Source organism: Sarcophilus harrisii, chromosome 5 (assembly GCF_902635505.1).
Source record: "Sarcophilus harrisii chromosome 5, mSarHar1.11, whole genome shotgun sequence".
Lineage (NCBI taxonomy): Eukaryota > Metazoa > Chordata > Mammalia > Dasyuromorphia > Dasyuridae > Sarcophilus > Sarcophilus harrisii.
This window is the reverse complement of record NC_045430.1, coordinates 170,837,669-170,859,329: the sequence shown is the minus strand read 5'-3', so window position 1 is coordinate 170,859,329 and position 21,661 is coordinate 170,837,669. Positions and strand designations below refer to the sequence as shown.

General features: G+C 33.9%; 1 protein-coding gene across 3 annotated transcripts in view; it reads left to right on the top strand.

The window, feature by feature from the left end:
* The window catches only part of IQUB (IQ motif and ubiquitin domain containing), a 102,851-nt gene extending 82,932 nt beyond the window's left edge, over positions 1-19,919 (top strand). For all 3 annotated transcript variants that reach the window (XM_031938946.1, XM_031938945.1, XM_031938944.1), the window contains 5 exons: positions 1,498-1,668; positions 2,380-2,556; positions 5,671-5,919; positions 10,793-10,978; positions 18,336-19,919. In XM_031938946.1, the coding sequence (XP_031794806.1) occupies positions 1,498-1,668; positions 2,380-2,556; positions 5,671-5,919; positions 10,793-10,978; positions 18,336-18,569 (1,017 nt within the window). In that variant the 3' untranslated portion in view covers positions 18,570-19,919. The remainder of the gene's footprint in view (positions 1-1,497; positions 1,669-2,379; positions 2,557-5,670; positions 5,920-10,792; positions 10,979-18,335) is intronic.
* Positions 19,920-21,661: the final 1,742 nt, after the last annotated feature.

Genomic DNA, 21,661 nt, shown 5'->3' with positions numbered 1-21,661 from the left:
AGAAATTACTAAGGACAGTGACTCTTGAAATAATGCCTTGTAATTTTGTAACAGTTTAAAAATAGGTATTTCTCTTACTAATAAATTGTTGATCTACTATATTAGTATGGATTTAACAAATCCTGTCCTCTAGAGGCAGTCTTCTAAACATTTGTCTTGATGGTAAAGCCAATGTTATTATTATTATTGTTTCACACTGGTTCCTTGGAAGAAGTTTCCACATCATTTCTATCATATTTTCCAAAATTTTTAGTCCATAATATTTCATATTCTTATTTTATGAAAATTTCAAAATTGTATCAGCTCTTATCTATGCATTAAGATGTTCCTTTAAGTATATCAAGATTTTTCTGGGCAGTTCTCTGCTGGGCTTCTTTTCTATGGTACTAGCAGTTCACTACAGTATTTAAAAGGCCCATATCCTATTTTGCACAGAAATCCAGTAACTGATGAGCTGAATGACAATGTTTAGGAGGTATCTAGGAACTGAAGGATTCATACTAATCATACATCACAATGGCATTCAGTAGTTTTAAGTATGTGAAACATAGTTTCCTCATTTTGGTAGATGGATTACTTTCCATAATCCCTTTTTAGTTCACCATACTATGCACTATAACTATTCATGAAAACAAAATATTTTTTAAAAATTTATTTTGAATTTAAGAAATGAAACAAACATTTCCATAACACATTAGAATAGAAAAAAGAATGATTGTATGTGAAGCTGCAAATCTATTATATATAACTTGCTATTCCTTTAAAATATATAATAAAATTATATGACTTATTTTTTCTTTTTTTTTCTTCTCTCTTCTCTAGAGATGGCTACCATTAGACACACACATATATATATGTGTGTATGTGTATAGTAGATTCTTAGATAAAGGTCTCATATCTCATATATATAAAGAACTTTGTCAAATCTACAAGAATACAAAAACTACAAAAAGGTAGTTCCCAGTTGATAAATGGTAAAAAGATATGATGAGGTATTTTTTTGATGAAGAGATCAAAACAACTTATAGTCATATGAAAAAGATGCTCTAAATCGTTATTGCTAAGAGAAATGCAAATTAAAATGTCCTTGAGATAACATTTTGTACTTATTAGAGTGACTAAAATGATTGAAGAGGAAAAACAAATGTTGGAGGGGATGTGGAAGAATTGGGACATTGATTCACTAATGGTGGAACTGTGAACTGATCTAGCCATTTTGGAGAACAATCTGGAATTATGCCCAAACAGTTATTAAACTGTCAAATAAAAGATTAAAAATAGTCTTTGTCTTCTGACTAATTATTGTACTTACACTGTTTCTGATATTCAACATTTCCATGTTTCTTATAAATCTTTAATTCTCTTAATTATATGTTCTTACCAATGATTGTGTTCATATTAACATCATATTTAGGTAATCTTTTTGTTGGTAGAAACAGAATAGATATCTTCAGTCTTTAATGAATTAGTATTAATTCGAATGTATTTTTTTTGAAGTGTTCAGCTCCAAAGAAGTGGATATCAAGTAATAACACAGAAACAGTAATGGATACACAATATACCATCAGAGCCAGAGAGCTGCAAGATATCTATAACTGCATTATAATTAAAAATATTTGTGATGATGAGAGGCTAGATGTGCTATTAACACTGAAGCACACTGTAAAGGTACTTTTCTCTTTGATTTTGTGTTAGAAGGAATGTTTTCACTGAATCCTAATGTAAAATCAAAATGTCTCAAAGCAAATAATTATTAAAATGATTAATAGATTCATTATGTGAATGGAATTTATTTATTCTCAAGGAACCTGGTTTTTCTTAATTAAATTTGACAGATTATGGTTTTGTAGTTTTATAATTGTGTCTATTGAGACTTAATTTGTACTTTCCTCTTTTTCTTCTATGAGATATTTGTATTTAATTCAAAGTGTGGCATGATACAAAATATTTCAGAAGTAAGAAGAGAAACAATATAAGCAAAAGACACAGAGCTAATTCTTACAGAGTTAGACATGTCAGACTATTTGGGGACCAGCCCAACTATAGTATTGGGTAAATGAGATTTACCCATTAGTTGATAGTCATATATCCCTAATTTTCTTTCTTGTTCTTCTGTTCAATTACCTTTTTTTTTTCCTGCTCTGCTCATCTGAGTTGCTATTGTTTTTTGCATTATCATGTCTATTCTAATTACCTATCTCTTTTTAAATGATTTTCTATTCTTTACTGGTATTTTTTTATTCAAACACTCTTTCATATCAAAATACAAGTGTTGGTTTCTTTTTTTAAAAAAAAAATTCTGTATGGTAGATCAGGAAACTGATCAATAATGAAATGGTCTTAATAAACTCTTATCAAAAATCTTTTTGTGTTCTGTAGGAACATGAATGTAAACTGACCCAAGACATCTTAGAATTGATTGACCGAGAGGTTGATCTTATGATGAGGGGAGTTAAATGCGCTAATCTTGAAGGACTCAGAAAAAGAATAGCCACACTATTTCTTCAATACATTAAAACACCATTGTTTAACCCTGAAGTCGCCAGACACCTTAAGGTATTTAAAAAAAAAACAACTTTTTCTATATTATCTTGTCTAAATTTTAAGGTGTAATCAATATGGAAAAATGTAAAAATACCACAGGCTTGTTTTTGAACACCATGAATACTTAGAATTGAAACCTACTTAAATATTTGAATTTTTACTATGTCAATAGTTAAACATTTTGCCCAGGGTGGAGGGAAGTTAGTTAGATTAAAGTTTTCTGTTTTATCAAATTCAACCAGAAACACTATTCACTTTTCTCGAATATGACTGTAGTATGGTGAAAATGGCCTCAGTGAATCAGAAGTCGCTAAGGCAACCTTATCCCTCCAGAACAGAGGTATCAAATTTGTGGTCTGCCTGCAAAACTCCAAGCGAAGCCTGAACTGGATTAAAATGTAATTGGGAAATGGTTAACAAAATAAGTAAAAATACAGTACAATATAGATAATGTTAGTTTGTGGTTCTTTTGAGTCAGTATGCTATAAAAAACATTTGATTCTATTTGAGTTTGATACCACTGCCTAGGAGATCCCAGGAAGTATATTAAAAAGGCCCCTGAACACCCGAACTAATTATCATAAAACTATAAAGCCTATGAGCTGTATTCCCTAGGTTAAGTTCAGAGGCTTTCATTCAGACTCAACAGAAACAACAAATTAGAAATAGGAGAGTTACAATTAAAATAGGCAAAAACAACAATGAGAAATAATAACTGTCCTTAAAGAAGACTTAAACTCAAAAAGCCATTCCCAAACTGAGCCCCACATTATTGGATAAATTCACAATCATGATTCTATGTCTATCAAAAAAGTGAAATTTTATTGAGTAGTCTCTTTCATAAGGCAGAAATGAAGATAATAGACTGCATAGTGTAGTGGAAAAGGGAAATATATCAATAATCAGGAGATGTATGTCTAATCACAGCCCTGTCATGAATCACCTTAAGCTTGGGCAAAACTTTGGATTTCTCTAGTCCTTAGTTGCTCCCTATGTAAAATGTGAGAACTGGGCCTGAAACAGGATGAAGATTGCTTACAGCTCTGAAAATTCTATAATTTAATGTGATTTCCATTAAAAATAATAACTTTTTTTTTTCAAATTTTAGTATGAAGGTAAATCTTAATTGCTTCAGAAATTATATTTTGTGGAAAGCCTTAATGATGCTAGCATTTGTCACAAGACCCTTTCGTGTGAATCCAGGAAGGGGTTCCTTAGGTCAGAGAGTCAGTGGACATGTGACCTCATCACTATGGTGGTTTTGTCCCACCTTTCCTCTGTGTCTTCCACTTTGTGTGATTCCTGCCTTCTATGTCCTTCCTAATACACAGAAGGCCTTTCCCTCATGTTTTTAATATCTCCAGTGCAGCACTCTGTGTAGCAGTCTCTGGCAGCTCTTTCTTATCACACGATCAGCCTACTTCATTTTCTGGTCATCCATAAGATAAAGAAGTCTTGATGTTTTTTATTGTGTCTTTGCTGCCCCTTCTCATGTTCAGGTCATAGATAGTCCAACCATTTTGCATCTTTCTTTTACCTTTTCAAAAGCATGCAAAAGGGTTGGACTTTCCATGACCTGAACATGAGAAGAGGCAGCAAAGACACTGATATTCTTACTCCTGCTTCATGCCACAAAACAGGAAGATAAAGACCTTTTCCCAAGGTCATTTCATTAACTAATCAACAGAGTTAGAAATGAACTCAGAAATTTTGTCTCTTTCGTCTTTGTACTAATTCCTCCCTCTTTTGAGGGAGCAGTCAGTGTTGATTTAGACCTGTAAGAGTCTTAATCTTTTTTCAGGTCATAGATCCTGTTTGTACTCAGGTGAAAACATGAATCCCTTCTCTGAATAATGCTTTTAAATGTGTAAAGTAACATGTATAGGATTTCAAAGGAAACCAAAGACTAGTGAAAATAAAGATTTAATGTTTTTCCCATCCATGTTCATAGACCTCTGAAGTCTATTCATGGATCCCATGGCAGGGAAGAATCTATGGACCCCAGGCCTTTTTAGGGTAGGGTATTCACAAAGGATAGGATATTCATGACCCTCCTCACTGACATTCTAAACAGCCAGTGCTGAGACATTGAATAAACTTGTTTGTTAGCTGAATCATTTCCTATCCCCTACTCCTCCGAAATCCTTAGATGGCCAGTTTCCCCTGAAATAGTGTGATTGTTCTTATAGGTAGTCCAAACTGGTTGGTAAGGTGACTGAAATAACTAGATCATCTAATTGATAGTCCTGTTATTTATGCTGTCTAGACATAGTCTCACTAGAATAAGTAATGCAATACACTGTTGGAAATGCAAAATCTAAACTATCTTTTTACATACACATCACAGGGGGAAAAAAAGATTTCTTGGGAGTCAGGAGACAAGAATTCTAGCCCTTTCACTGATTAATTTAAAGACCACAAATTTAATTGTGCTGTTTACTGGAAGGTCTTAACTTTATAGTTTCCTAAGCAGCAAGTGTGAAGAATTCTTTATCCTTTATTAACCTATATGTGTTTTCTTTCTAGTACCTGGTACATAGTAAGCACTCAGTAAATACTTATTGGAGAAGAGAAACTGCCTAGTTTTTTTTTTTTTTTTTTCCATTTATATATCTGTTGCTTAGACAATGCTTTGCCTGTAGTTAGAGCTTAATAAATGCTTTGTCACTTATTCATTCTTCACAATCTTTATAATCTAAAACAATTTACTTAATTTCTTTGAGGCTGTTTTCTTATCTGTAAAATGGAAATATTCTTGTCTACCATTCATTAAACAGAAGTTTTTTTTGAATGTCACAAGAAGTATATATGCATTTTGAAATTATAAAGTATTTTGTGAATGTTATTCCTAAAATGGAATATATTTATTAACTTCACAGAAATTTGTTGTTTTCTAAGTCAGTTGGTGACATTCCATTCTCTAAAGTTTTTAAGCAGTTATACTTCTTGAAAAGTAAATGCTTTAGTATTGAGTTTTAAAAAAAAATTCCTAGACTTGCAAATATTGTTAAATATCATTTTAATATACAGTCATACATATATTGATCATTAATGGCTTCATAATTTTTAGATGATCAGATCTTGTGGATTGACATAAGATTGAAATCTTCCAATTTTTCTAATTAGGTTCCTCAAGATCCGGCAAAGCTTTATAAGAATATTTACTTTTGTCACAGTTGTGGGAAGTATTTGCCATCTACAGAGTTCTCCATTTCATCTACTTCATACCATATTATCAAATGTCGCAAGTGCTGTATGCTTGACAATGAAGCTCGACAACGTGAAGCATTTTTGAAATACAAGATTTTACTCAAAGAGCTCTATCAATCAGAAGCTGAGTATGACGATGATTCTCAGATTGCTTACCTGATCCAGGTATGATCTATATCATCCATTAGTGATTGATCATAGAAATGACTGTCTCTCTTTGTAGCATTTTCAGGTGAAGTGATAGTCACTCTGATCAAGAACAGTGACATGTGAGAACTATGTTGACTGATTATCTGTATAGTTATCAAGAAGGGTGCAAAATTTTAAAACCACTTTCCTATGATTCCATTCTGAAGGCATAGGTATACCCATGATGTCCTCTACATAATATGGTAGTCTTTTTTCTATACCTTTGCATTATTTAGATTTAGACCTTCATTAGCTTCTTTCTTTGTTTTGGGAACTGATTTATCTTTGACCTAGAAAGCCAACTCTCCAGAAGGAAGATGGCTTTTGCTTCGTAAAATGATAGTAATTCATGAAATAGGCTTCTTTTTCAAATCCTCACTAACAGTAAATAGAGTTTACTTTTTGGAAGTAAACTCTTAATACATTCTTAATGCATTAATTAATTAATTAATACATGTGAGATGAATTAATATGTGGTAGTAATTAATTGCTGCTGGAAATGTATTACATTTTATTTTAGTATCTTAGATTTATTCATTTCACAAAAATTAGTATTTGATGAAGTCAGGACTATTGACAAATGATTGATTTATATAATCATGTAGATTTAATCATAGTTGCAGCAAAGTACTGTTAGAAGAATCACAGAGTTTTTTAATTTCAAGGAACCTCATTACTCATATAGTCCAACCTATGCTTGAAAAAAAATAAAGGAAAAAGGAAAAAAAAAAGAAAATAGTTATTTGACTGGAGGTCTTCCAACCACCAGAGACAGGGAAGCCACTTTTTCCTGAGATGCCCACGCCACTTTTTTTTCACAGCTCTTACTGTTGAAAATTTTTCCTTAGATCAGGTCTAAATTTGCCTCTTTCTAATTTGCACACATATCTTCTAAGACTGAACAAAACATGTCTCAAGGCTTCCTGTTTCCTCTAGGTTTAAATACTATTAGCAATTGAAAAGTCTAACAAGGAATTAGGCCTCTAGTCTTAGAATTTTACTAGATTATGATCTTCTAAACTGCTGGGTTTTGTTTTGTTTTTTTGTTTTGTTTTTTACCATTATATCACTAAGACCTAACACCACACCTGGCATGAAATAAATGTCTGGATTGATTTGGTTAGAGAATAAAGATAAACAATGCTGAATCCGATAATTGATCTCATTAGCACTTTACAGTAACAAACAACTGAAAAGTTGAAAAGTAAATAAAATACAAGACAAGGTTTCCTGTCCTTTGTTTATATGCCTGAGTATTTGTAAATCTCAATTTTAGCACAAAGAACAGATGATCTAGCAGGAGTATAGTAGTCATCTTCTATTATTTAATAAAGGGTTATCAAATGAAAGAAGAATGAGAAACTATTTATTCATTTGTGGAGCAATTATTAAGTATGCACTGTGCTAAGAACAAGGATGAAAAGACAAAACAAAAATCAAACTGTGCCCTTAAGTAGCTTCTTCCCCATTAGGAAATACAACATTTAAAATAGGGATATGCAATATTATTTAAGGAAGAAGAAAGCACTGATTACTAGACCAATAAAAGTTTTCCACTAATTATCCTAATTTCCAGAGATAAATAGGAAGTACTTTCCAGATACTATCTGGATTAAGGGGTGGAGACAGGAGATGCAATGCTGATTTTGGGGAAAAGTAACTGAATTTGGCTGGATTGTAGGGTACATCTCTGGGAATTTTGGAAAATAAGGGTGGAAAGGCCATGTCCAGCCACACTGGGGAGTTTGCCTTGGAATGCCACAAGCATGCAACAGTGCCTCTGCATGGAATAGAAACTTAATAAATGATTTTCAAATGAAAAAAGGGGAATGAGTGGATTCTCATTCTCTTTGCATGTGCTAAACTTGCTTTAAATACTTTTCAACATGATCATATAGTGAGCTCAATTGTTTATTAGTGTAGAGTACTAATGAGGTTGATTTTCATATTCAGTATTCACTCATCTTTATTCTGAAAAATCCAAGTCAATCCAACATTTATTTCATGCCAAATATGGTGTTAGGTCTTAGTGATATAAAGTTGAAAAATAGCTCTTGAGGAGATCATAATCGAATAAAATTCTAAGTCTAGAGGTCTAATTCCTGGTTCAACATTTCAACATCTACAACAACAACAACAACAATGTGACTACTTTGTAGTCACAAAGGAGACTTAGTAGAAGTGAGAGTTTTAGTGCAAATCTGCAAACATTATTAAATCTATCTGTCTTTAAAAGTGTGATCCAAAAATCAAGTTCACAAAGAAAGGGTGAGGAGGGTATTGCCAGCAAATTAAGTGGAAAAAGGTCAAAGTCACTTAGCTAACCAAGTATGAGTAGCAAGTATGCATTACCTGTGTACAGGGCCAAAGAGTTGATAATTTGCTCTATTTTGTCAAATCTGAGAGTGCCGTGAGTAGGTGTAGATACCTAATTTTAGAATGATATGAAGAGGATAGAATGTGTCCAGAACAGGATGACCAGGATGGTGAAAGGATGACAAAATACCCCACATAAAGATTGGTTAAAGGAACTGAAGGTATTTAGCTTGGAAAAAAAAGAGTTAGAAGGAAAGTTTATGACTTCATTTGAAGGGCTGTCATATGGAATAGTGAAGTGTCTGAGAGTATAGTTTGTTTGAAATAATTCAGAGAGATTCTTTTATAGTCTCAAAAGACTTCATTGACACAAAAGTGAGAGGGTCAAACTCTGAGAGAGTCTAGCAATTAAAAAAAAGTTTGGGAGAGCTTTACATATTGAAATTTTAAGTCACTCAATAGGATAACTGGCTATGGAAAAGCAAGGTGCAAATAAGGGAGGAGCCAGTATGTTTTTTCATTATGGTAAGGAAATAGGATAGCTTTTTAAGCAAGGTATTGTCAATCAGTCAGAATGGGTTTTTTGTAGGAAACAAGAAGCAACCAGCACAGGTTTTATTGTTCCACATTCTTAGATAAGCACTTTTGAGTAAACCTTGGGCTCTGGTACCAATAGTATCCTGCCCTAGACAACAGAAGTAGAATTGGATGAGAATTGGTGAGGGGCAAAGGTAGGACTTGATATAAGGAAACAACTTCCCAACAATTAGGAAAAAAAATTTCCAAAGTAAAATAGTTTTTTCTGAGAAGTGATGGCTTTCTTCTCAGAGGAGGTCTTCAAATTAATGAATGAAGAATTTATTCAATACTTTCTGTGTGTCAAACATTATTTTATGGTGGAAAGACAGGTAAGAAAAGCTTAACAATTGCTCTTTTCAGGACTCAAAGAGCTGTAGCTGAAAGAAACAACTCAGAATATAATGTTTAACTACAGAATTGTCAATGCAAGGCCCAGTGATCCTTAGGTTACACCAGTAGGTCAGATGACCTAGCCAGGGGTCTGCAGGGCAGAGGGGCATGGCAGAGAATGAGTCCTAATGGTCCTTCATATTGCCAGGAGGAAGAATTAGTGACTCTTGTGTCTCCTATTTATGTGAACAGTCAAGCAGCCCAGTGGGTTCTGGTTTTTGGGAATAGATTACAGAAGTGTGTACAAGGGGGAAGGGAACCCTCAGTTGTGGAGGGCCTTGTTGCTGTGGATTGTGGGATGAACTCTTTAGAGATATTGATGTAATAGGAACTGTGTCCCCCTGATCTTTGCGGGGAGTGGACCTGGGTTGGAAAAAACCTAAATTTCAACCCTCCAGACCTTTGGGAGTAACTCCACCCTCCTATTCCTAGGGGAAATAATCTCCCCTACATAATAATCTCCACCTACAGTTCAATTGAAGATCTTGGCCTGGGGTATAATTACCACTCATTATTGATAGTCCTTCAAATTCATCTGGAGATCATTTCCTAGCCCCGGGCCATAGAAACCTAAATATAATCAAAGGCTATGTACCCAAACCTTTGCTAATTCCTATCAGAAATTGTCCGCAGAGGAAAGCTGTTTCTCAATGAAAATAAACCCTTTTTATTTTTTATTTTTTTGCCAAAAACCTCACTTGGAGATCAGGACTGCAATATTCTTTTGCAAAAACCTGTGACACCGGCCTGGGAACCCCAACACTGTGGGATATCTCTCACCCCTCCTTTCTCATCCCTCAACAACATGATATGGTAGACATTCTTGTCCAAGTATAATTTGGGCGGGTGGTCTTTGAGGTCTCTTCCTGCTCTGAGATGATGTCTTTCTGTTATTGTCTTTGTATACAAAGAGCACATTTATATGATCTGCTTTTTTAAGACTATATTCTTCAAGTTGAAATGATAGTTTCCAAAATAATGAATGTTATAAGCAGGTCTGTAGATTAAAAAATAGGTAGTCATAACCTCATTATTTGTACAGAGATGGGAGGATTTTTTTCCCCTTTAAAATAGCAGTGAAAGGCAGGGTTTTTTTTCTTCCACTCCTAACAACAAAATGTTATTAATATTAATAATAATAATATTTGCTGTGTGTGTAACACTGTGCAAAATTAGACAAGAAATATTCCCTACCTTCAAGAATCTTGTATTTTTGCCTCCTAAACAAGAAAGGAGAGAACTGTAATGATTAGCACTATAAATATATGACTATATATGTATATATATTATAAATATATAAATATAGTACCATAAACATATGGTACTATAAATATAAATATCTTTAAGAATCTTAAGTATATTCCTGCATACATTTAACTCTTTTGACCAATTCTCATTCAAAACAAGGAGCTTTGTACCTGGAAAGAGCTCTTTTAAGTGATATATGTTTTTAAAATATGTAAAAAAAATTTAAAAATGAAACTACATTTTATATAGCATGAAAACTAGAAAAACAATTTTATTAAGTCTAATCATTCATTCACAAATTTGCTTTTATTTATAGCTACATGATCTCCAGTATCTGATTGAGAACATTTGGGCTTCCCAGTCAGCCCTCAGTGCCTGGGATGATCTCTATGATTTGGTCATTGTCCGATGGGATAAAACACAGGAATGGGCCCCTTGGAACTGTATTCTCCTGACTAAAGATGAAGCAGTTGCTCATCTCAAGATAAAGAAGCTTGAAGAGGTAAGGGGAAAAAATTGTGTTATTTAATTAAAGATTAAAGGGTATTTTGGGGGCAATTGGTTTGATAATTTTATTAAAGTTAATTATTTTCTAAATGCATTCCAAATCTTTTTGGGTTGTTATATTTAAAAATAGTTAGCTACTCAATCAATAAGCATTTAGAAAGCAAATACAGAGAATGAAACAATTGTTTACTTGAAGGAATTCTCATTACATTGGGGGAGACAAGTTTATATATAAGGATAGCAGAATAAATAAAAAGAGAAAAACCATAAATATAGAAAGTGGTTGATACTTTGTACTTAGGGAGATAGGGCACTAGTAATTGAGGAAATGAGAAAAGTTTTTCCAAGTTAATCTTGAAAAAGAAGAGAAAAAGGTTATTTGAGGTGAGATGGCAAGGAGAGAGGCAGTCTGTTCTGGGCATGAGAGATAGTGAGTGCAAATTCATGGAAGTGGGAAATGGAGGCCCTTGTGTGCATATTGTTTAGCTTGAATATAGGGTAAGGGAAGGATATAGATACACATCTCTCTGAACTTAGATTTATCAGCAATGTGGGACTAATATTTGTCTTTTTAGTATTGTTATGAGAATGTGATAATGAATAGGAAAAAATCTTTCAAAGTCATATAGGGCTACTAGTTTACAGGTGTTAAAAGCAGGTGGAGGACTGTAGCCTTAGAAAATGCAGAATCTAAAGAGACACAAGGAGCCATTCTTCCATTTTACTGAGGTGTGGGTGGGGTGGATGACTTGCCTAAGGTACACAGGTTGTCAAGTGAAACCAGTTGGCACGAAAGCGAACTTCTGGATCCAGGAATAACCCCGTGGAGGGAGGTAGGATCTCTAAGGGGAGGAGGCAGGCACAGCTCTTACAAAGGCAATGAGATAGAATATTATGTATGACAAACATAATTGGATCACAGAGTATGGAAAGGGGAACAAAGGATAATAAGCCGGGGATGTAGAATAAGCTCCTACTTAGATGTTTTGGTTATATAACAAATATTTTCTGAATCTACTTTGTATATTCTTTCCATGTCTAAAAGATCTCTAAATTTAAGACAGCATTTCATAGGAAGGCTCTGCAGCCTAATAAGACTGGAGAAGTAGCTCAGGATCACTGGTTCAGGCATAATTGGTTCAGATTCACAGGCTGGCAGTGGCTGAAATTCTATCATTTCTCTACTCGTGGTACCTTAAGATAATCAAATTTGAAGAGTCCCCAAATGACAATGCTGATTGATAGTTTTAGAAACCCACAGTTAAATCAATCCCCTAGGATAAATTACCTTCTTATTCTTGGGGTCAATTTCTTTAAAAATACTCTGGAGATGCAGGTTTTATGTCAAAATTTACACAGCATACTATGGAAAATGAAATGAAAATATTTCAGAATTAATTGAAATATGGATATTTTCCTATGACAGTTGTCAATGAATTAAGAATGGAAATGATGTAAATAAAAATAAGGTTTGTCAATGAATTAAGAATGGAAATGATGTAAATAAAAATAAGGTTTATAAATTTGAACCCTTGCATCTATTTTCCTGAGGCTTAGTCATTAAAAGAGTACCAGAAAATGAAAAACACCCTAAGTTTTGTTATATTACAAAGACCCACTGCACTTGAACTGATAATCATTGTGATGGAATATGGATTTGCAATAGTCACCTAAGCTCAGGGCCCCATTATTCATTTGTTTCCTGCTACTATAAATGATAGAAGCATTGCAAAAATGAAATATCATTTATTGTTTCCAAATTTGAAGTCAGGAATATTTGAAATTGGTAGGACATGTTGATGAACAGATTTGAGGAGTCCCTGTTGATTTCCAAAGGAACTCTTTTCCCGAAGGCTATAGATGAAAATGTAGAAGAGAGGATACATGCAATACTGAAAGAAGTTTGGCCCCTCAGCAACTGAGATGCATTCTCTGCCCACCATTGATTCAATCTCAGCTGCTGCTGTTTCCATGAAAGATATCACCTGGGGGAAAAGAAACTTCTCAAATAGTACCCATTTTGAACATATTTTCCTATTTCCCTGCTGTATGTGTGTAGGGTGGGGATGCTGATGTGTTTAATATATTTTTGTTAAATTGAATTTGAAACTTATTTCAAGAGGCAAGAGGGTGCATTGGGAAAAAGCTCTCCGTTAATGGCTAGACTCTGGTCCTGCTGTATTGGAACTCTGGGGGATTTGTGGCCTTCAGAGGCTCATTGCTCTCATCCATAAAATGAGGGAGGGGCTCTACGGCTCTTTTTAGCTCTGACATGCTGTGATTCAGTGAGGCATTGTGGTGTAGGGGCAGAAAACTGGCCTCAAAGCCAGGAAGCTCTGGTCCTGACACACACGTGGTTATGGGTCCTTATCCTCCCTATAGGTAATACCTTAAGTTGGCTCTTTCAGAGTTTCAGAGAAGGTACTGAAGTACATTGAAAAGGGAGACAGGTCTTATCTTCATCCTTTTAAGATTAAAAGATGTTCATTTATATCACTTCATTGATCCTTACCACCCATGGGGAGAGAGGAATGGAGGCGCAAGTTCTGTGAAAATTGAGGCTAAATTCACTGACCCCAGAGTGTCACAGCTATGCAGTGAAGGAATTATATCTCTCAGATTTTTCAGGTCTAAGCCCATGGCTTTCTCCACTGCATCATGCTTCTGTATACTCCTTAGAGAATGAAATAAAGATTACAGTAGTATTAAATATTATATTTAATAAGCCAGGTTGCCTCGTAAACATTCAGTCACCAGAAATGTAGCCAAGACTATCAGTATCACCTCATTTAGGACAGTGGGTTAGAGTGAACCTCATTCCCAGAGCTGAGATTCCAATGTTTCTTCAATTAATCCACACAGCTCCCTTTGTGTATTTAATCTAATTACTGCAATAGCAAATTAAATGTTCTATTTGTATGCATTTCTAATTTCAGGATGCCAATATGATTGGAATTTTGCTAAATAGAGCTGAGGTTCCAAACCAGGCTGACTCAAAATATTTCCTATAATTATGGTTTGAGGCCAGTGTGATAGAAACTTCTACATTCAGTTTAGTCAAGTAACAAGAAAGAGTCTTTTCAGTTTGTCTTTGTGTTACAGATTTAAACATTTTTCCATTCTTCTCTTAATTTATAGGCTGTATTTGTCCATTCAAAATTTAGGGAAAATAATCATGTCCTTTTTCAGGACTAATTTTGAACAAGGGCCTATTCTATCAAGATAAGAAGATAGAAAAATACATACAGAACTTTTTTTTTAACATTAAAAAAAACCCATTGAAGATTCTCCATAGTAGATAGTATGGTTTATAGTGAGTTATAGGGATAGGGCTAGGGGAGATAGAAAATTGGAGATCCAGGTTCAGTTTATATTTGGTATCACTGATATTCCTGTACTTCCCTCTACTTCCTAACTCAGTATGATTGCCCTAAGGAAGTGAATCTACTTACTCAAAGCCTTTATCAATTCTGTTCATTTTAATGGGATGTCCAATGCCTTCCAGCACAAATGAGTACCACTCCATCATTTTCCTCTGAAAAGGTTAATACTTTTTTCTCCCTGATACTTATTCCATTAACATATGCATTTACCTTTGGGTTTGGAAAACCCTATTGTGGGGAATATTAGGCTTTTTTAGCCTCAACTGCAACTCTCCACAGAAGCCATTTGTGCCACTTAGCACCCAGCCAGACCCATTTCTTCTTGCTGTGGTCTAATGGTCAAATTTCATTGCTATTGCCAAGTTCCCAGGCAACTAATACATGTTGCTTACTTATTTCATATTGAAGTTCTGTGTTAGGTGTTACTAAGTTTTTCTAACTTGATTTTTATTTACTTATTTAAAAAGTTTCATCTATATATTTTGTTCTTATATTACATTTATCTCTAGATTACTTCTACTCCATAAGAATGTCTTTTCCAGGAACTAAAGAAACTAAGCAAAAACTAATAGAAAAGTGATGTCATCTAAAAGTTCCTAGAACATTCCATATCCATAGCATTCTTAAGCTTTCTATTTTTAAGTGATTTTTAAAAACTTGAACAAAAATCTATTTTTTTCCTCCTTGCCACTACCATTTCATTAAAAAAGAAAAGAAACAAATTCCTTGTAACAAATAGGTGCAGTGAAGCAAAACTTAATTTTCTCACTGAAAGATGTGTGTATTAACTATGTATTTGTTATAGGGAATATATATGTGTATATATACATATATGTATACAGATATAACAATTCTGAATGCTAAATCTCTGTCAAGAAGTAGGTGGCATATATATTTCATCAATTTTTTATATAAGCAATCAGGTTTAAGAGACTTGCCTAGGGTCACACAGCTAGTAAATATCATGTGTCTGAGGTCGTATTTGAACTCAGATCTTTCTGTCTTTAGAGCTGGTGCTCTGTCCACTGAGTCATCTACTTACCCCTTCTTCATTGTTTCTTTAGAATCATGGATGGTCATTGTATTGATCTTAATTCTTACAGTTTTCAAAGCTGTCATTACAGTGTTATTATTATGGAAACTGTTTTCCTGATTCTGCTCATTTCCTCCTTTATCACTTTATCAATTTTTAAAAGCAATGTAGTAGATATTATGGTAGAACAGAGATGCAGAGGTTTGCATTCTAATCTGGCCTTAGCACTTGCTAGTTCCAGGATTCTGGTTAAGAAACTTAACCTCTGTCTGCCTTCTTGGGTTGTTAGGATAAAATGACATAATATTAATAAACTGCTTTGCTAACTTTAAAGCACTACATAAATTCTAGCTATCATTATTCAATTTTTAAAATTTATTTTAATATAATTTTTAATATAATAGTATATAAATTATTCTTGTTCTTCTTACTTCACTCTGTATAAGTTCATATGAGGTTTTCCAGGTCTCTTTGAAGTGATCTAGTATTCTGTCATATTCATATACATCAATTTATTTTCTCAGTCTGCATATCCTGCTTATCCTTTGTGTTTGATATACTTTCCAAAGAAAATCCTGGGTGTCTAGTAGAGTTCTGGGGTTCTTCTCCTCTTCCAGTGAAATGTATGACCTTGGATGTATTATTTAACCTGTCTGGGATTCCCTTATCAACCTTCTAGAATGTGGAGTGTGACATCTATACTATTCGTCTCCTGCCATTGTTGTAAAGTTCAAATGAGGCAACATACAGGAAAACACTTTGACAAAATATAAAGTAATAATAACTAGTATTTATATACTCCAATATCTCTGCCAAGAAAACTCTAGATGGGGTCAGGAAGAGTCAGTTTCAGCTGAAAAATGACTAAACAACTTAAATGTCAGTCTTGAGGAATTTGTATTTTATCCTAAAGGAATGGAGTCACTGAATGTTTTTTGAAAAGGAGAGAGACATGATCAGACTTGTGTTTGCATTATTAATTTGATTTGTAGAAAATGGATTGGTAAGGAGTTTCTAACATCAGAATATATATATGAAGGATGGGGAACATATTTATTCCATATATACTTCTATAAGTCTTGTTGTCTTCCCCTTTTAGAATACAAATTTCCTTTGAGTTGTAATTGCTTCATTTATTGCTTTTATATCTCTAATGCCTTAGCACAATGTGGGACACATAATAGGAATTTAGTAAATATTTATTGATTGATTAATAATAGATAGCAGAGGAAAGACTTTGGTTAAACTCTTAATTCTTATGAGGTAGGGAAGCTTGTTAATTTCTTTCTTTCCTAGTTTCTTTGTCAGCTGAATAAGGATAATAATACCTATAGCACCTATCTCGCAGGGTTGTTGTGGTGCTTAAATGAGAGGATCTAATGTATTTTGCAAACATTAAAAAGGCATTTCATATCAGCTAACTTTTATCCATCTGTCTGCCCATCTGTCTATTGAGCTCTCTCTCTATCTTTGTCCTGCAAGTTTTTATTAGCCTTGATATTCTCCTTTTTACTATCCTCTGCCCCTCTGATTGGAAGGTGGTCATGAACCCCAAAATTCCAAGATGGAGCTCAGCTCACACCTGATTATGCTACTTTGAGACTTCTCTGATTTCTTCACCATCTCCCTGCATCTGGGTTCCTTCCTTCTTCATCTTACCCCACTTTTCAACTTTATATGTGTTGTCTTCCCCTATTGGATTGTAAGTTCCTTGAGGGCAGGGACTGTTTTGGTTTTAAATTTCTATCCTCAATATTTAGCACAGTGCCCAGCATATAGTAGGTTCTTAATAAATATTTGCTGACTGACTAAAATAAAATCTCAAGAAAAGTGTGTGCAGAGGCAAGTACTTCCTTGTCATCACTATTTGAGCAGTTCAGGAAATAGGATTTATGTGAAAATCATGGTGACAGTGGATAAATTGTGAAAGATGAGGATGAGAATGAAAAATAAATGAGAGCTGCAACAAAGAAAGAAATATTTGTGAATTAGATATGATACAGAAATAACATGAAAAGTCAAGGCAAGGAATTGAGAAAGGGGCTACATATGAAAATAGCACGAATCCGAGAGACTGTTAATAGAGCTGGAAATAGCCTTCAGAGATCATCCATATACAAAAGAGGAAATTAAACTCTTGGAAATTTCACCAAGTTATTCAAAATCATTTAACTTTTGGAAAAAGAAAGGACTAGAACCTGAATGTCTTGACTTCTGATCCAATGTTAAAAACTCTTCCTTTTCCATTATGACCATATTTTCTTGTTTCTTTTTCACATAATCAGCTAGACAAATTCACCCAGTGGGTAAATTTACTCCTTGCAGATTATTTAGTCTTGGTGAAGTTCATTAACTTTTCATGTTACTTTATCTCTAGCCCTTCAAATTTAATTGATTTTTCCCAAGAACAGAAGTGTCAAAAATGGGGCCCACAGATTTCAGCAAGCTCCCCAGTGCCAGCCAGAACCAGATTAAAATGTAATTGGGAAATATTTAACAAAATTAATAAAAATACAATAAAACATAAATAACATTAATATGTGGTTTTTCTAAGTTAGTATAGAGAATAGCCCACAGGGATCCTTATGAGTTAGTAATCTCCTCTTTTCACCTTTGAGTTTAATACCACTGCCTTAAAGCCCCCAAAGCTTGAAGTACAAGTCTACCTAATTATTACACAAAATCAGGTTTGCTTCTATCACTGATAAGGAGATTGAACAAGAAAAGTAGTATGGCAGAAAAGAAGTGGAGATTTTGCCCATCATCCACATTAAAAACAAATCCAGTATCAGTAAGTAATCTCTTCCTGGAGGAGATAGGAATGTATTTGAAAAGCAAGTATTGAATAGCAATACGTCCAATAGTCACTGCTATGCTTTGACATAGGAAATGATGTTTATGATGTTTAACAGAATATGTGTTTTCTTCTCTTTCAGGGATATGAACCCGTATTTATTCACAGAATCAAACACAAGCACATTTTAGCTAAGAACTATTTTTCTCAGATTCCAATGATGGCTTCAATTTTACATCATAGTGATGTTGAAGAAAAAACAATGGAGGAAGACATTATTGAAACAAAAGAGAATGACAGCAACCAAATAGAAGAGGAAGAAGATGAGGAAACAGTAGAGTCTAAAATGTCGGAGTCTATACTTCAGGATACATAGATGTAATGCTTTCCACATTAGTGTGTTCCTCTGTGGCTAACTGAGTATCAAAACTGTAATGCAAGGAAAGGATAGGAAAGGGTTTGTGTCTTTTGTAGCATTTCTTAATTAGGAATATGACAAGTTTTATGATGATAAAACATCCTTATATGAAATGATTTATTGCTGGTTTATTAGTTTAAAATTAGAGGACACTTTTGTAACTATATGGAGTGTTTTGAAGTAAAAAGAAAATGTATCTATCTCATTTGTTTGAAAATTGATATTTGTATAATGATTAAAATTTTTTCAAAGTGCTTTATGTATATTATAAATTATCTCATTTGAGCCTCATGAGATTTTTTTATGATCTAGATACTACATTATTATCCTTGCTTTACAATTAAGGAAACTGAGGCTCTGAATTTAACTTGTTCTTGGTGACATAATTTTCAAGCATATCTGCGATAGGATTTGAACCCAGATCATGTTGGCACCAAAATCAGCCCTTTATTCCACCACAGAACTTCTGATTTATATACCAAATCATGTTTTTATTCAGATATCTTAAAATAGTTAAGGGTTTCATAGAAAGAATGAAGTGATTTGGCTTATTTGTATTAGTCATATTGGATTTTGGTTTTGGATGTTAGTACATGTGAGTTCTTAATTTGATTCTTCTTATTTACTGTGAGACCTTGCCAAATTTATCTAATGTTTCTCAGTTTTTTCTTCTGTCTAATATATGTAATTACTCTTACTGCTTTTCTCTAAGGAATGTTGTGAGAAATTTGAAGTAGAACCTTTCTTTGCTTATTAAATGTTCTCCTTCCTGGAGAAATCTTCTGAAACTCTCTTTTGTCATTGCCAAGGCTTCTTAAACTCAGTGGAAATATATTCACCTTGAAGAATTGCTTTCCTTTTCCAAAAAATGAATAAGCACAAAACAATCCTCACCAAATGACTAGCAAAAGCAGTAAAACAAATAAAACAATAAACATGCTATTTTAAAGTATCTTATATAAATGCAATTTTTTTAGAGTTGCTACCATAACCATAAACTCTTCAAGAACAGAGGACATATTTTCTTCACAAGTCTCCACTGTACAGTAGTACAGGGACACCAGGGATTTTTGATGGCGATAATGCCATATATCTAAGTAGACTTCAGAAGACAGGTTTCACTTAGAATTTTCTGTCTAGTTGATTGTCAGGTCTATCTCTCCAATCCACTTAACCTTCTTATCCTAAGAAGAAAGACCACCTTGATGATTAGTTTGAGCAAAATTCTTGTCAGATCTGTTCACAAAACTGTTCTGCTTCCGTGTGCACTGATATGACTTTTCTGAAAACACCTAGGGACGCTTTCCTTATTCCAATATAATATTTTAATATTATATTTAATATAAAATTTAATATGGTTTTAATATTTCCCACAGTTTATTTAAAAGGTGATTTGGTGTATAAAAATAAACTTCTACATCTTTGCTCATACATTTGCATATAATTCAGGAATATACCTATATTGCATAAAATAAAGTATATGTTTGCTCAGAATTACTAACATTATGAGATAGTTTTCTTTTTTGATTCAATCTGACTAGCACCTTTCAAGTAATTTATGATACCGAGATTTCCAGTAGTGAAAAAGTGATGGTTTCAAGGTACTCTTAACAATTACTCAAAGTGAGTAGGACATCCCAGTAAGTAGTAAATTCTCAGTTTAAGGTCTTTAAGAAGAGGCTACTTGACAACTAATCAGAGTTTTTGCAGACAGATTTCTTGTTCAGATATAGATTGGACTAGGTGATAGGTTTGATTTTTGAGATTGGATTCTGTGTGATTTCTATTTATGCCCTTAAATTACCCTTTTGGAGGCTTTCCTTCTAGGCCTTTTAATATTTTGTGGAGAGTAGTACAATACTTGAACTTGTCTATATGTATTGCTCCTCACTCTTAAATGTGACTGGCCACCTTCATTTCTGGTCACACATATGTTTGATGGGCTCTTGAATACAATTTTTTCCCTGAGGTCATCATTGGTAATATGCTGCAACCATGTTCTATCATTTCCTTTTTGATTGTCTTTTGGGGCTCCTGAAGTTTTGATTTTTATGAGATTGTGATGGTATTGGTTAATTCAAATCACCTAGTTGAAAGGTGTATCTTTGTAATTCTGTTTATTGATGATAATTCTGCCATCTTCAGCTAATCAGAACAAGTCACCATCCATTTGACAAACCATCATCTTTTTTTTTTTAAAGAACAGTGTCCCTGTTCCCCTAAGTCTTTTTTTCCCCTAGATATTGTTTCAAAACCATTCACCATCTTGTTCAGCACTCCCTTGGCATATTCAGTTTACCATTGTTGCTTCTAAAATATTATATTATTTTTTATATACTCATCTCCTCACTTGTTATTTCTCCTTCAATGGAACTAAGGTTCTTTGAGGTCAGAGGCCATTTTTTTTAAAGTTATGTTTGGTGGAGGAGATGGTGCATAAGAGAAATCTTCCTGGAATCAATTCCACTTGAACTAAACCTTGAAAGAGAAAATTCTAAGATGTGGACAGAACATATTCTATATAACAGCATAATCAAATATACAAAGATGAGAGGAGGTCAAATTTAGGGACTGGTTACCCAGTTAGTTTTGTACAAAGAGTGCCCGAAAGTAATTAATATGAAATAATTCACATAGAAAGATAGGCTAGATCCAAATTGTAGAAAAATGAATAGCTTATTTTGATCTGAGAAGCAAAAGGAAGGTACTGAAAGTTTTTAAGCCAGAGGAGGGACATGATCCTAAGTATTGTAGGAAGATTGTTTTAGCAGTTGTGTGGAGGATGGAGTGGCAATAGGGAAACCAATTAGCAGACTATTACAGTGGACCAAGTGAGAGGTAATGAGGTCCTGAACCAGAGTTGTGGCCATGTGGGTGGCGTATAGACTTGTGAAAGATTTTGATTATCTAAAAATGTTGAAATTTTGGGACTGAGACAGGCTAACCCTGCCGTGATCACTGAGAATGCTATACCCATCTTGTTTAACATCACCTTTTCCTGACATTTACAGAAAATTTCCATACCCCAAGTTCATACCCTGTTTTCTGAT